This window comes from Hipposideros armiger, unplaced genomic scaffold (assembly GCF_001890085.2).
Source record: "Hipposideros armiger isolate ML-2016 unplaced genomic scaffold, ASM189008v1 scaffold_9, whole genome shotgun sequence".
NCBI lineage: Eukaryota > Metazoa > Chordata > Mammalia > Chiroptera > Hipposideridae > Hipposideros > Hipposideros armiger.
The window spans coordinates 610,298-623,373 of record NW_017731359.1 but is presented as its reverse complement, the minus strand read 5'-3'; the positions used below and the strand labels follow the sequence as shown (position 1 = coordinate 623,373).

Below are 13,076 nucleotides of genomic sequence, written 5' to 3'. Positions count from 1 at the left end.
AGTTTACCCTAGAAATGATTTAGTTACCTTTTCAGTTAGTCCAAAACTGTGAAAGAACTGAAGTAACTTTATACCTTTGACAAACAGATCCCTCCAGAAGAGATTAAAAATACAATTATTCAAGACTGCATTGGTAACAGCCAAACCAAACAAAAAACACAAGAAGACAGATAATGAATAAACTAATTCTATCATCTCAGTAAACTGAGAAATAAAAATATTTGACTGTGAAGACTCAAACAAATGGTTAATTGCTTAAGTTTTGGACTTTTCCACTGGGTATTGAGAAACATTATACAATCTAAGGGTTCAGGAAGGTATTAGTATTCAGAACAGGCTTTAAAAAGATAGACTGCGTTGTGCCCCCCCCCCGCCCCCCAATTCATGTGTTGATAGTTCTAACCTTCAATATGACTGTATTTGAAGATAATGTCTCTAAGGAGGTAAAGTTAAATGAGGTCATAAGGTTGGGATCCTAATCCAGTGGGACCAGTGTCTTTTTAAGAAGAGGTAGATCAGAAAGAAGTAGGCCTGCACCGAGAAAGGCCATATGAGGTCACAGCAGGAAGGCAGCTGTCTGCAAGTCAGGGATGAAGGTCTCAGCAAAAATCAACACTGCTGGCACCTCGATCTTGGATTTCCAGCCTTCAGAACTGTGAGAAAATAAACTTCTGTTGTTTAAGCTAAAAATAAAAAAGAAAATGAGAAAGGCATTCTTGTTGAACCTTTGGTTACTTGAATGAGCACTAGAAGTAAGAGCATAGCAGTTTTTTTTCTTTAGTGCTTAGTGAAGTTGCTGTCATCTTAGAGGTGACATTAACCATGGGCATAATCAGGATATAGAGCTAATGCACGTATTCAGCATTTTTTAAAGTATTGTGTCTCTTACTGAAAAGGAGATTTTTCAATTCAGGTGTCAGAAGTTGGCAAGTAGGCTTTTTTCCTAAAGGTGTGATGATGTATTGTTATTAAATATACAAGCAACCATACATAATATTCGTACTTCAAAGGGCAACTTTATGGTCATTTATATACTTTGCTCTGATTAACCATAAGTAAATATTTTCCTTCCCAAAAGCCAAATAAGGAATACCAAAATATAATACAGTAAGTAACTGAGTGTGAAATGATATCTTGAAACTGCTAAATAATACATATCTGAATACACTTATAGAGATTTACCTGCATGAACTTTGTTTTAATTATGTGTATTATAAATGTGCTCTGTTATAATTAGAAAATCTAACAAAACATAGTTATTGTAAAAGAAGTTAATGTTTTAACATGGCTTACAGGCAATGTAAATATTCCTTGATCTAGTCTTCTTTTCTCTTTCTTATTCCATCGCTTAGGGTAGGAAATAGCAGGAGTTAGGACACATGAAGGTCAGGTATTGTTTAGGGAAGTGGAATGAGGTTTCTGTAAATTACACAGGAAGTGAAGACTCTCATGTCATTTAAAGGGACCTTAGAGCAGAGATGGGCAAACTTTTGAGATAGAAGAGCCAATCCTGTCCCTCACAGCAATTTAAAAATTATTCAAGAGCCGTAAAACAAATGAAATCACCATTATGTGAATAATATCCTTTAAAAATTTTATAAATGAAACTATGATAGTTTTATTTTCATTTTCAATTTTCCTTCAGAGCCACATGTACGTACTCGAAGAGCCGCACGTGGCTCGCGAGCCGCAGTTTGCCGACCCCTGCCTTAGACGACATCTCTTTAACTGTCTTCATTGTAGAGATTGGTGAACTGAGGCCTACAGACATTAAATACTGTACACCTAAGTAAAGCTGGAACTTGAACCTAGGTCTTCAGCAGCATCTGAGGCCAGCACCCTTTCTGTAATCCTACAATGCCTTCCATGCAGATGAAAAATACCAATTTTGGCATTGCCACCAATGTGCTGGGTGAGCTCAGTCAAGTTCCATAATTCTTTTCCTGAACCTTTCAGAAAAAAAAGAGCACTTCCAAAGAAGTTTGATTCACCAATTCACTTGACTGGTGAATTTGACCCTGCTGTGACCAAGCGATGAGAAACACTCTATCCATCAACTTGGTAGTTGGCCCAGAGAATCCAGGGCTTCACTCATATATTTTATTTACTGTCCTCTGCTGTCTGAAAGTACTGAAACCACAGTATGAAATGTACTGTGTATATAGCTAGCTTCACATTTTTGGGTAAAATTAGTTTTGTTCATATTTGGTTTTGCTAGATTGATAGTAGCAAAACTGGCAAGAGGTAATGAGACCTTCCACAAAACAGATCTTTACCAGGACATAATAAATGATGGAGGCTCACCTCATCTACAGTGATTGTAGCATTCAACCCCAGAAACCCCAAAGGAACCAGGTGATTCAAGGACACAGAAATGCTGAGGCCCAGCAACCTCATCCATTTCTGTAGGCATAACACTCCTTCCATCCTTTCAGTCTTCTAAGTAGCTGGGGACTGGAGACCCTGTTTAGGTTGTCTTCAGGAAAGTGGGTGTATAAAGCAAGTACTTCAACAACTGTAGGGACAGGACAAAAGTGATTGTTTCCTTCACTTTACGGATATGATGTTTTTGCAAGATGGTGAAAAAAATGAATATTAGATCAGTCTTGAAAAGAATATCGTGGCTCTTGATGTATTTCTGGGAAGGAACAGTTTTGCAGTGAGCATCTCAAGTTGATGATATTAATCTTTCTGACCCATAGATTTGTGTGACATAAGTAAACCCTTGGATATTTTTCTTGATTAGTTTTTCAACAATAAAATGTTTCAAATAACCACAAAAGCACAGACATAATATAATCAACAACTATTATATTTGACACATCTCAACATTTTGCTATATACCTTTCTTTTAAATGTTTTATTTTATGGATAACTGAACTGATTATAGATTTCAAGTCACCTTGTTACTCTTTCTTGATCTAATTTCCATGTCTTAGTCCTCAGAGGAGCAGTATCGGGTGTATTTTTTTGCTATTCGAACATATTTGCTTATCCATAAGCAATGTATACTATTGTCTCAAGTAGTTTTAAACTTCACATAAATGGTATCATACTGTATGTACCATTTTCCAACTTGACTTTTTCATTTAACATTATGTTTTAAAACATATAGATACATATAACTCTGATTTATTTTAACTAATGCACTTACTCCAGTATGTGAAAATACTATGATTTATCTATTCTCCTATTGAATATTAGGATATTCCTGGGTTTTTTGCTATTAAAATCAATGCTGTAATGAGTTTCTTTATATATGTCTTCTTGTACAGCTGTGTGAGATAGCCCATAAGGATAAATATCTAGAAGTACAATTGCTGATTGATTATAAGGGCAAATGAATCTTGAGCTTTACTGGATACTAAATCGATTAGCCAAGTGATTGTACCAATTTGTATTTCCATTAGCAGTATGTGAAGTTCTTGTATTCCACATTCTTGCCAATATACTGCCGAAGCAGTGTTGTCAAACTGTTAGATTTTTGTTAATTTGATGGTTATGAAATGGTATTTTATTTTAATTTCTCTCATTATTAGTGCTATTACAAGTTTCCTGAGGCCTTATAATGCTTTTTTATGTTAAAGTATTGCATAAGTAATGTATTCATATGTTCAAAAATTAAAGCAATATTTAAAAGTACATATTGAAAGGTGCTATTTCCACCCTACCTCACTCATCACTTCACCTTGCTCTCATTTTACTGTTTTCTTGTATATCCTTTCAATGTTTTTATGCAAATAGCTGCAAACATGTATACATATTCTTATATTGCCCCCATATACTCAACTAACATACTATGTAAATTGTTATAAACTTTGCTTTTTCTACATGTGTCCTGGAGATCTTTCCATAGCTCAGTATACTTTTTCATACAGCACAGGTTATTTAGCTGGCCGCCTCTTAATGGGTACTTTGGCTGTTTCCACTCTATTGTTATTAAGACAATGCTGTAATGAATACCCTTGATCTTCTTCTGAGTCATCTACAGGATAAATTCCTAGAAGTGGGCCAGATGAATATAGTTTTATAATTTTGATAGGTATTTTGATCTGGGTCACCAAATTCAGTCCATGGATTGGGGAAGAATGGTACCGTTTTTCATTCCCACAGTAGTGTATTGAGAGTGCCTTCTCCCCAGTCTTGACAACAAATTATGTTCTCAAACTTGTGTTTTGTTTTGCCAATCTAATGGGGGGAAATGCTATATAAATACATCTTCAATTGTATTTCTTTTTATTATGAGTGAACTTGAGCATCTGTTAATGCATATAGGGGACCTTTGTATTTCTTTTTTTGCAACTCTGTCCCATTCTTCTATTGGATTGTCTTATTGGTCTCTAAGAGCTATTTATATATTTGGGTATTTAATTCCTTTGTCTCAGATACAAGTTGCAAATATCTTACCCAGTTTTTCTTTTGTTTTTGCTTATGAATTTTTGTATCATGAGGAATTTCTTTTTTTATTTTTATGTAGTCGCTTTTCTTAATATTTTTTAGAGGGATCTGGATTTTGAGTCACAGTTAGAGAATTTTCCTTTTATGTAAAAGTTTTCCTGTCTATTGTTCTTCTTTTGTGGTTTCATATTGAACATTTAAATATTTAACTCATCTCGCTTTTATTCTGATGTTGTTTTTCCATATGGCTACCAAGTTGTTCCAATAGCACTTTTTTTTAAAAGAGAAAGTTCATCATTACACAGTGATTTGAGATGCTGCCTTTATAATATAATAAATTCCAATATGTTTTTGGGTCTGTTTTGAACTTTTATTTCATTCCACTCATTGATCTGTCTCTTTATGCTGTTTTAATTATGAGACTTTATACCATGTTTTAATTCTAGTAGTTCTGATTTTATTGAGTTTTGTTTTTAAAAAATATGTGTTTGGGGTTTTGTTAGATTCTTTTTCAGCATTGGTGGAGAAGATCATATAATTTTCCCCCTTACATTTATTCTGTATTAATTGATAGTCTAATAGTGAGCCATCTTTCATTTCTGAAATAAGCTCCACTTGGTTGCACAGTATCATTCTTTTAATGTGCTGATAAGTTATGATTGCTAATTTTTTATTTAGGATTTTGCATTGATATTTAGAAGCATAATAAGCCTACATATTGGCCTATTTGTTTTATCTCTGTCAGGTTATAATAACAATGTTACACTGAAAATGCAGTGTTGGAAATTAAGAACTAATTGTGTTAGTTTAACAGTAGAATGGAGACTGCAGAAGACAGGATTAGTGAACCTGAAGACAGTTCAATAGAAAATACCCAAACTGAAGCACAGAGAGAAGCAAAGAAGAATGGGGGGAAAAAAGAAGAGAGAGCAAAGCCATGTGAATATGAGACACAGTTTAAAGGTCAACATATATGTAATTGGAGTCTTAGAAATAGAGGAAAGAATGGGGTAAAAAATATTTCAAGAGATAGTGTCTGAGAATTTTTCAGAAATGATGAATGATATTAATCCAGGGTTCACAAAGCTCAGCAAATCCTTGGTGGTAGAAATGCTGAAAACCAAAGCAAAAAGAATATTATAAAACTAGTCAGAGGAAAAAGACACATTACCTTAAAAGGCACACTAATAATACTGATGGCAAACTTTTCAGCTGAAATTATGGAAGGCAGAAGATAATAAAATGGAATTAGTCAAGTGTTGGGGGGGGGTGCTAATTTAGAATCCTTTATCCATTGAAAATATCCATAAACCTTAGGACAAAATAAAGACATTTTTAGATTAAAAAAAAAAGCTAAAACATTATAGAATTCTTTATTGGCATTGTTTTCCTTTATATTGAAGAAGCTATTTCATTGTGTTTTAGTTTCCATTGTTTCAGTTGAAAAGTTAACTGTAATTCTAACCATGAGTTCTTTGAAGATAATGTTTTTTTCCCTCTGGCCACTTTTAGGATTTTCTTTGTCTTTGATTTTCTTTAGTTTCAATGCAATATATTTATATATGAATTTCTTTTAATTTATCCTACTTGGTATTCATTGGGTTTTTAGAATTGTGAGCTGATGCCTTTAATCAATCCTAGAAAACTCTTAATCATCATTTCTTGAAATGTTATCTTTGCTTCATTAGCTCTTTCCTCTGCTGAGCTTCCAAATGAACACTTTTACACCATTTCACTCCATCTGCCTAGTCTTTTACCCATTCATTGTGCATTTCCCATGTATTTTTCATTTCTTCATATTGCTTTTTTGTATTTTCTGAGCCATCTTTAAAATTAATAAAATTCTCTTATTAAGCATATTCTTAGAGTTTTTAAAGTTTAGGTTATTTTATTTCTACAAGAGCCTAGAGTGTGGTTCTTTTTCAAATTTTCTAGTTTTTTGTTTTTTTTTAAATTTCCTATTCCCTGAATATAGTCAAGCTCATCCTTTGTGTCTTTAAATTACTAAGCATAGTTGTTTTATAGTCTTTATGTGATGTGTCTAGTATCTGATTCTTTGTGGATCTGTTTCTGTTTTTTTGTATTTGTAGGTTCTCACTTATGGAATTTTGTTTCCTTGCAGGCCTCGTTCTGTTTGGCAATGTGTGTGGTTTTTTAATTTTTACTTTATTATTTTTTTTAATGTTGAAAAATTTGAAACTTTGGATGCAGGTATCTATCTCCAGAGAGAAGTGAATTGCTTCTTCCAGGTTCCTGAGGGTGAAGCTAGTACATGACTACTAAATTCAAGGCTTGATGTTCTCTGCAAGACATAGACAAATCCAGTATAATATTTAACTCTGAACTAGGGCCAGTCTACTTCTAGTTCACCCTCATCTTGAGGGTATAGTCCTTTGAGGACTTACTGTGGGGAGAGTCGTCTCCTCTTCCTCCTCCTCTTTTTTTTTTTTTACTTAAGCTCCCCCTTATGTAGGCTTAGGTCTTTGATTTCTATCACTCCTGCCCTCACAAGAATGATAGCTCAAAATTGCCAAGAGTAGCATGTCCTCAGGCCAAACTTTCTTCCATGCTTATTTATCTCTTTGGGTCCTGTTTTTCCTTTAATTTTGGCCTGGTAGTTTCTTACCATCATGATGGCTCTCAAGTGCCTTTAAGAAGATGTTTATTCATATTTATTTCAGATCTTTAAGTTATATCTAGCAGGAAAGTCATTTAGCTTAACCTAGCTTATTGTTGCTAAAAAAAAGAAAATCTCCCATGTCTCATTTTAAGTTGTGCATTGAACCAGACCTACTTATGGTTGCTTTAGTTTCATTAAGAAAAGAAACCACTTTTGAAGGGAAGGTGGAAGTTGAGGTGAAATGTAATTTTAAAAAATCTGAACTTATATTTGAAAGCTATAAAGAAAATAATTACAAGTAGAATGCATAAAGACTTAAGAACATTTATTCATAAAGAAGTCATAAAGAAATTAAAAAGTCTAACAGACAAAAAAATTGCAACATATATGACAAAGAGCAAATTTTTTATTATTAAAAAGGTGTAGCAAATCAATAAGCAAAAGGTGAACTTCTCAAAAGGAAGATGACCAAGGCTATAATATGCATCTCACAGGAAGGAAGGAAGGAAGGAAGGAAGGAAGGAAGGGAGGGAGGGAGGGAGGGAGGAAGAAAGAAATATATATATACCAATTAATACATGAAAATATATTCAATATCATCCATAATTAAGAATATGCAAATTATAGCAACAATGAGGTTTTACTCATCAGAAAGTTTAAAAGTTGACAAGAGTGCATACCTTTATTTGGGATGGGAGTACATGAAAATATTAACAGCTCTTACCTCTAAAAAGCAGGCCTATGATTGAGTGAAGAGGAGGAAGACATTTTATTTTCATGATATACACTTTTATAGTACTTGAAATTTTTACTTTATGCGTACACATTTTTTAATAAAAATTTTAAATTTTAGAGTCAATTGCCTAAATGGTTACTTTTCCTTTAAGATTTGGGGAAAGTTTTGCTGTGTTAAAAATGATAGGCCTAAAGAACATTTACAATGTATATTGTCAATTTACTAACTGGCTGCTTGGTTCATACAACAGGAAATGGAGCAGAAATGTTTGTTAGAAAAATAAGGTGCAAATGATTATGCCTTTTGGGTGCTGATTAAAACTTTAGCAGCACAGATCAACAGAACATTGATGGTATTTAACTATTTTCTTTTTCTGTGCACTTCCTGTGACATTGCAGAGATCAGATCTAGTTTGTAGGTTTTTGTTTTCTTGGAAGCAGGGCCCTCATCTATGCACCTAGAATTAAGGCCATTGGTGCATCTTGAATCAAGTCCGGGAGTTAAATTACTATGCTAAATAAAAGTACTCTTTTAACATTTACAAATTTTAAATTATAAACATAACTTTTGTGTTTCTATTTTTGTAGTGTGTGTGTGTGTGTGTGTGTGTGTGTGTGTGTGTTTCATTTTTGTTTTGTTTTAATTGTTGTTGTTTAGGAATGTGGTTTCTTTTAAATCGCCTGTTTTCTATTAATGAAGTTATTGAACTTTCCTGATCCCCTTTGATTGGACTTAGTGCCTCTCATGCTGAGCAGCTCTTCCCAGTTATACTTGGTACAGTTAATTTAAGAATCAGAAATCCAACTCATGCTTGAGATAGAGATGAGGCATATGGTTATAATTCTAGAACTCAGGTGCCCTCATGGTTAGACTGTAGAATTTAAAAAACTATTACAAGGAAGAAAAAGTCTTGTAGCACCCACCACAACAATTTATATTTATATATTTTTTACAATGACAAAGCAAGATAATTGGCTTCTCTATAATTGCACCAAACATAGTATTTAAGTTTTCTGATCATGTCTGACCTCTAGATTGATGGGAGTGGGCGGGTGGGGGGGGTTGGTGGAGAAGAATGAAATGCGTAACGCTTATACAATATTCCCTAACTTAATCTTATGGGGGGGGAAAAAAGCTAGGTAGCATCATTCTAGAATAAATCTCAAAGTGTGTGTCTACTTTTTAAATTTCTAGGTGAGAAAGTGTTTGTATCTCTGTATGGAGCTGCCATAGACATGAATATAAGGCTGGACAAGAATTCCCTGGTCATCGAGAAAACCTACATATCTCTGGCCAATCAGCGAACTGTAACTATTTACAACCGCAGTGACATCATTGCCCATTTCCAGTGGAAGATATTTGCTGCCCAGGGAGAGGAAGACAGAGAAAAGGACAGGTTTGTAAGAAAAATCACCTATATGCTGTCATGTGAGGGAACATAAAGCTCAGTTATTATGAAAAATCAATGACTTTTGTGGTAAGTTTTTAACCAACTCAACAATGTGAAATTTTTATAGCTTGGTTCCTGTGTGTGGTGTTCTTTTTTTCATTTAAGAACTTGATTTGAGCTACATGGAACACAATGTTGTCCATTTTCAGTTAATTTTAACCTGGTTATAAGTAATCGGTAGCTGAACTACTGGATTTTAAACACCAAATACATCATTCTTCACTATTTTCCCAAAACTAATCTACATCTGTAGTTTATTTCATAACTCTAACCACATTGATCAGATTTCATAGGGATTCTATAAATCTCTTTTGGGTTGGGATCAATGTGGAATTTTTTTTTTCAGTGAAAAGATATTTCCAGAAAATAAGAAGAATGAGGGGAAAAAAGGGCTTACATATAATTGCTTTTATAGTCTCAGTTTTAGTAGCATTGCTGAATCCCTGCTAACCATATAATTTACTAATGATTTCTTATTGGTATCTTTAATCTTCTGCTTTTTAAAGTGATACTTCAGGCAGTGGAGAAAATGAATAAAACGGAAACCCAAACTCTTTTAACTAATCTCTTCACCATTGAATTTTGAATATTTCTTTTTACTGAATCTCCCCTTGCCTCTTTTAAACTCCTATCCTCCCTAAATTATCACTTTTGCTGCTTTCACTGGAATTTATTTCTGCCTTTTTTATTTGCCTCCTCAATTTCATTAAAGATTAGCCCTGGGAAGCTTCAAAGCTTTGTTTAAAGCCAAGTTAGTATGTGATAAAAATAAAAGTCTTAGGTCCATGGAAACCAGGCAGAAAGCTCCCACTGTGCTGCCCCTAATTGAATCAGAAGGAGCTGTGGCAGTGACAGGGCACAGTGGACCAGAAGCTTCATCATGCAGACAATGAGCTTTAATCACTGGATTGCCACTGTGCTGTCTTTAAAAAGTGAGACAAGAAAAGTCTTTGCTGCCTAAAAACTTTAGTTTGCCTCATAGTATAGAAATACCCATAGTTTAAAAAGGCAAGAGGAAATGGCTTCCACCCCCCGCCCCCTCCGCTTCATTTGTCCCGATTCTCCAGTCACTGTGTGTATCAACAATCAGAATGGTCCACGCAGGTTTAAAGATAAAATTGGAGATCAGGTACCAACAAAGGAGCCGCAGTAAGCACAATGTTTAAATATCCTGCTTGCCCTGTAGGCATAATGTTCTGAGGAGAATGAATACAACTGTCAGAGGGAAAGTCAGCTTTAATTTCAACTATGTCTGTGTGTTTGACTGTATGTATAGGATGTGATCGATGCCATGCCTGTGTCCAAAAAGTATTTAAGGAAGTTAATTTCAACAGTGAAACTCAAGAAAAATTCAAACCAATTGCTATCAGGGATGCTAAGGTATAGAGAATATAATCTCAACCACACGTAGATGGCTATTTCTTTTCCCATCCACTCTACCTCCCCCAACACTCACATCCTTATCTTTTAAAAATTATCCTTGTTGAGTCTTATTCCTTCTCTCTTGTATTGTCTTTCTTTCACTATCTGCCTTGCTCTTTCTATTAGTTCCTCTAGCAACATTTTTGTAGCAAGGGAATACTATGGGATAGCATTTCCATAACTATGATTGGAAGCCTAATTTTATCATCCAGGATCATGCCCCTCCCTTAAATAATGAACTTGAAAAGTGGTTTCAGATGGCTAAATAAGAATACCTCCATTTTCACTTTGGGTGACACGTAGCAACATAACTCATGTTTCTCCAAACTGGATTGGTTGATCTAAGTGAAGAGTTTATTGGCTGTGATGCTCTCCTTCCTCTGGCCCTTCCCCTGGCCCCTCCCCCTCCCTTTCTCTGTGCAGTAACTTCTAGAATCCTCAATGGGACCTCCACATAGTGGTCAGCATGGATTTATTCCACAACATTTAGGTGTAGGAAATGACATGTTTCTCTAGATAGGTCAATTTTAATTGGGCTTTGAGCCTGCCACCCAGGTAGTAATACATTTAATCTTATTGTGTTTGGGGGGCCTCTCGCTACCCTAGGGTAATACAAGGATCTGAAGACCTGAGTGGTATTGGTAAACGGGAAGAGAGCCTCTAGTCCTCAGTTTATAAGAGTTGCTCAGTGTCCAGGATCACATAGTCCATTTGAAGGTGGATGGCTCTATCTTTTCCATGCCAAGTGTGGATATGGGAGTATTTCTCCTAGCTAGGAAGTCCATGGCTTTTATATTTTACTCTCCTCAGCATCCAGTTACCACCTCTTGGGGCTGCTGCAAAGGAGCAGGGTCTCTAGCAACTGGTTAATCGCTACTGTGCCTGAAACACAAGTCTTCCCCACTGAACTGTACTTGAGGCCTGAAGACAGTGGGCCTTGGTGGCTACCAGACCATTTGGAAAATAGGTTACCTTCCTGGTTTGACTTAGAGAGATGGCTGGTGTGTGGTTACACTCTCTGATGAGAGGTGCCCTCATCTGTAGAACAGGACCACCTCTGAAGCAGGAGACCATAGGTATCAGCAGGACAAATGGCCCAACAATGACTGGGGTACCTAGAATCCCTTGGTGGAGTCAGCCCAGCTTCAAGGTGTTGTTGCATGTTCCTTTCTTAGACCCGGAGCCATGATTCTAGTTCTCCATCTGGTACCTGCCTCCCCATCCACCCCCGCCCCCCATGTGTATTATACAGCTGTTACTGGTTCCAGAGTCTCAACAGTGTGGGAGAAGAGCAGCATTTGGGAATTTTTGTTTTGTTGTCTTTTGTTTCTTGGTGCAAGGATTGAGTTAATCATACTCCTCAATTCAAGGAGCATTATCATCCTTGGTCCATACAAGGCATTTTATCCCCACACCCCACTCCTGTTAACCTGCGAAATAAATGTAATGTTTATGATTCCCATCATTTGTTTAATGAATCCTTAAATCTCTTACATCAAATTTACCCACATTTTTTTTGGTATCATTGCTGGCACTTTGATGAACACCTTTGTAGCTGTGTTTTAATTTACTCCCATGGCTGTTTCTTTAGGATTTATTCCTAAAGATAGGTATCATAAATTCCACTCGCAGGAATTAATGGTTTCCTTCCTTTCTATGGACTGAGCTCTCGTTAATTTGTGCTGCTCTGCCCAGCAGTATAAAAGGACTGCTGCTCTCGTTACCTTGGACACTGCTTCCCAAATAGCAATAAAAAGGAAGCACAGAACGCTTTCTTCCTTGGAACCAGAATACACTGGATCTATTTCTTCGATGTCTTTATGCTATGTGGCCAAAGGAACCTGAATACTAAGGTTATTAAAAAAGAGTTATACGACATTGCTGAGCATATGGTTTGTGTGAAGTCATTTAGAAAATGTTGGGCCTGGGACAGGAATTCAGTGACCCTAGGCCCTCACTGAGAGAACTAAATAATTTGTCTCTCATCATTGGTAATACGGGTAAAATGCTGGTTAAATGGCCATATGACCCCTGAGGAGATAAAATTCGGTCTTCAAAATTCAGATGGAGTAACTGGTACAAGGAGTAATGTGAACACGCTTTCGATGAGGGCGGTGAGTAGAGGGGCTGGGGATAAGCTTTTCTTGATTATCACGGGGGATATGAAGAGCTAGCAAGGGAAAAAAAGAGGTGGCTTTGGTGTAGTTTGAGCACTGTAGAAGCCTGACAGCTTGGCAATTGCCTGTGGTTGACACGGAGAAAAACTGGTGTTTATTGAGCACCTGCTTTGTCCCAGGAATGGCACCAGGTCCGTGATCACATTTAATCCTCAGTACATCTTCATGACGGAGGAACTCCTATTATTTCTATTTTACAGGTGAAGACACTGAGGCTTAGAGGAAATGGGTAACTCCCAAAGTCAAAGAGCTAGTAAATAGATAGTAGAATCA

At 35.9% G+C, this 13,076-nt stretch overlaps 1 protein-coding gene across 1 annotated transcript in view; it reads left to right on the top strand.

Moving 5' to 3' along the window:
* HYDIN (HYDIN axonemal central pair apparatus protein) overlaps positions 1 to 13,076 on the top strand; it is a 355,182-nt gene that overhangs the window by 101,513 nt on the left and 240,593 nt on the right. The window contains exon 8 of the mRNA XM_019653707.1: positions 8,949 to 9,150. Within this exon, the coding sequence (XP_019509252.1) occupies positions 8,949 to 9,150 (202 nt within the window). The remainder of the gene's footprint in view (positions 1 to 8,948; positions 9,151 to 13,076) is intronic.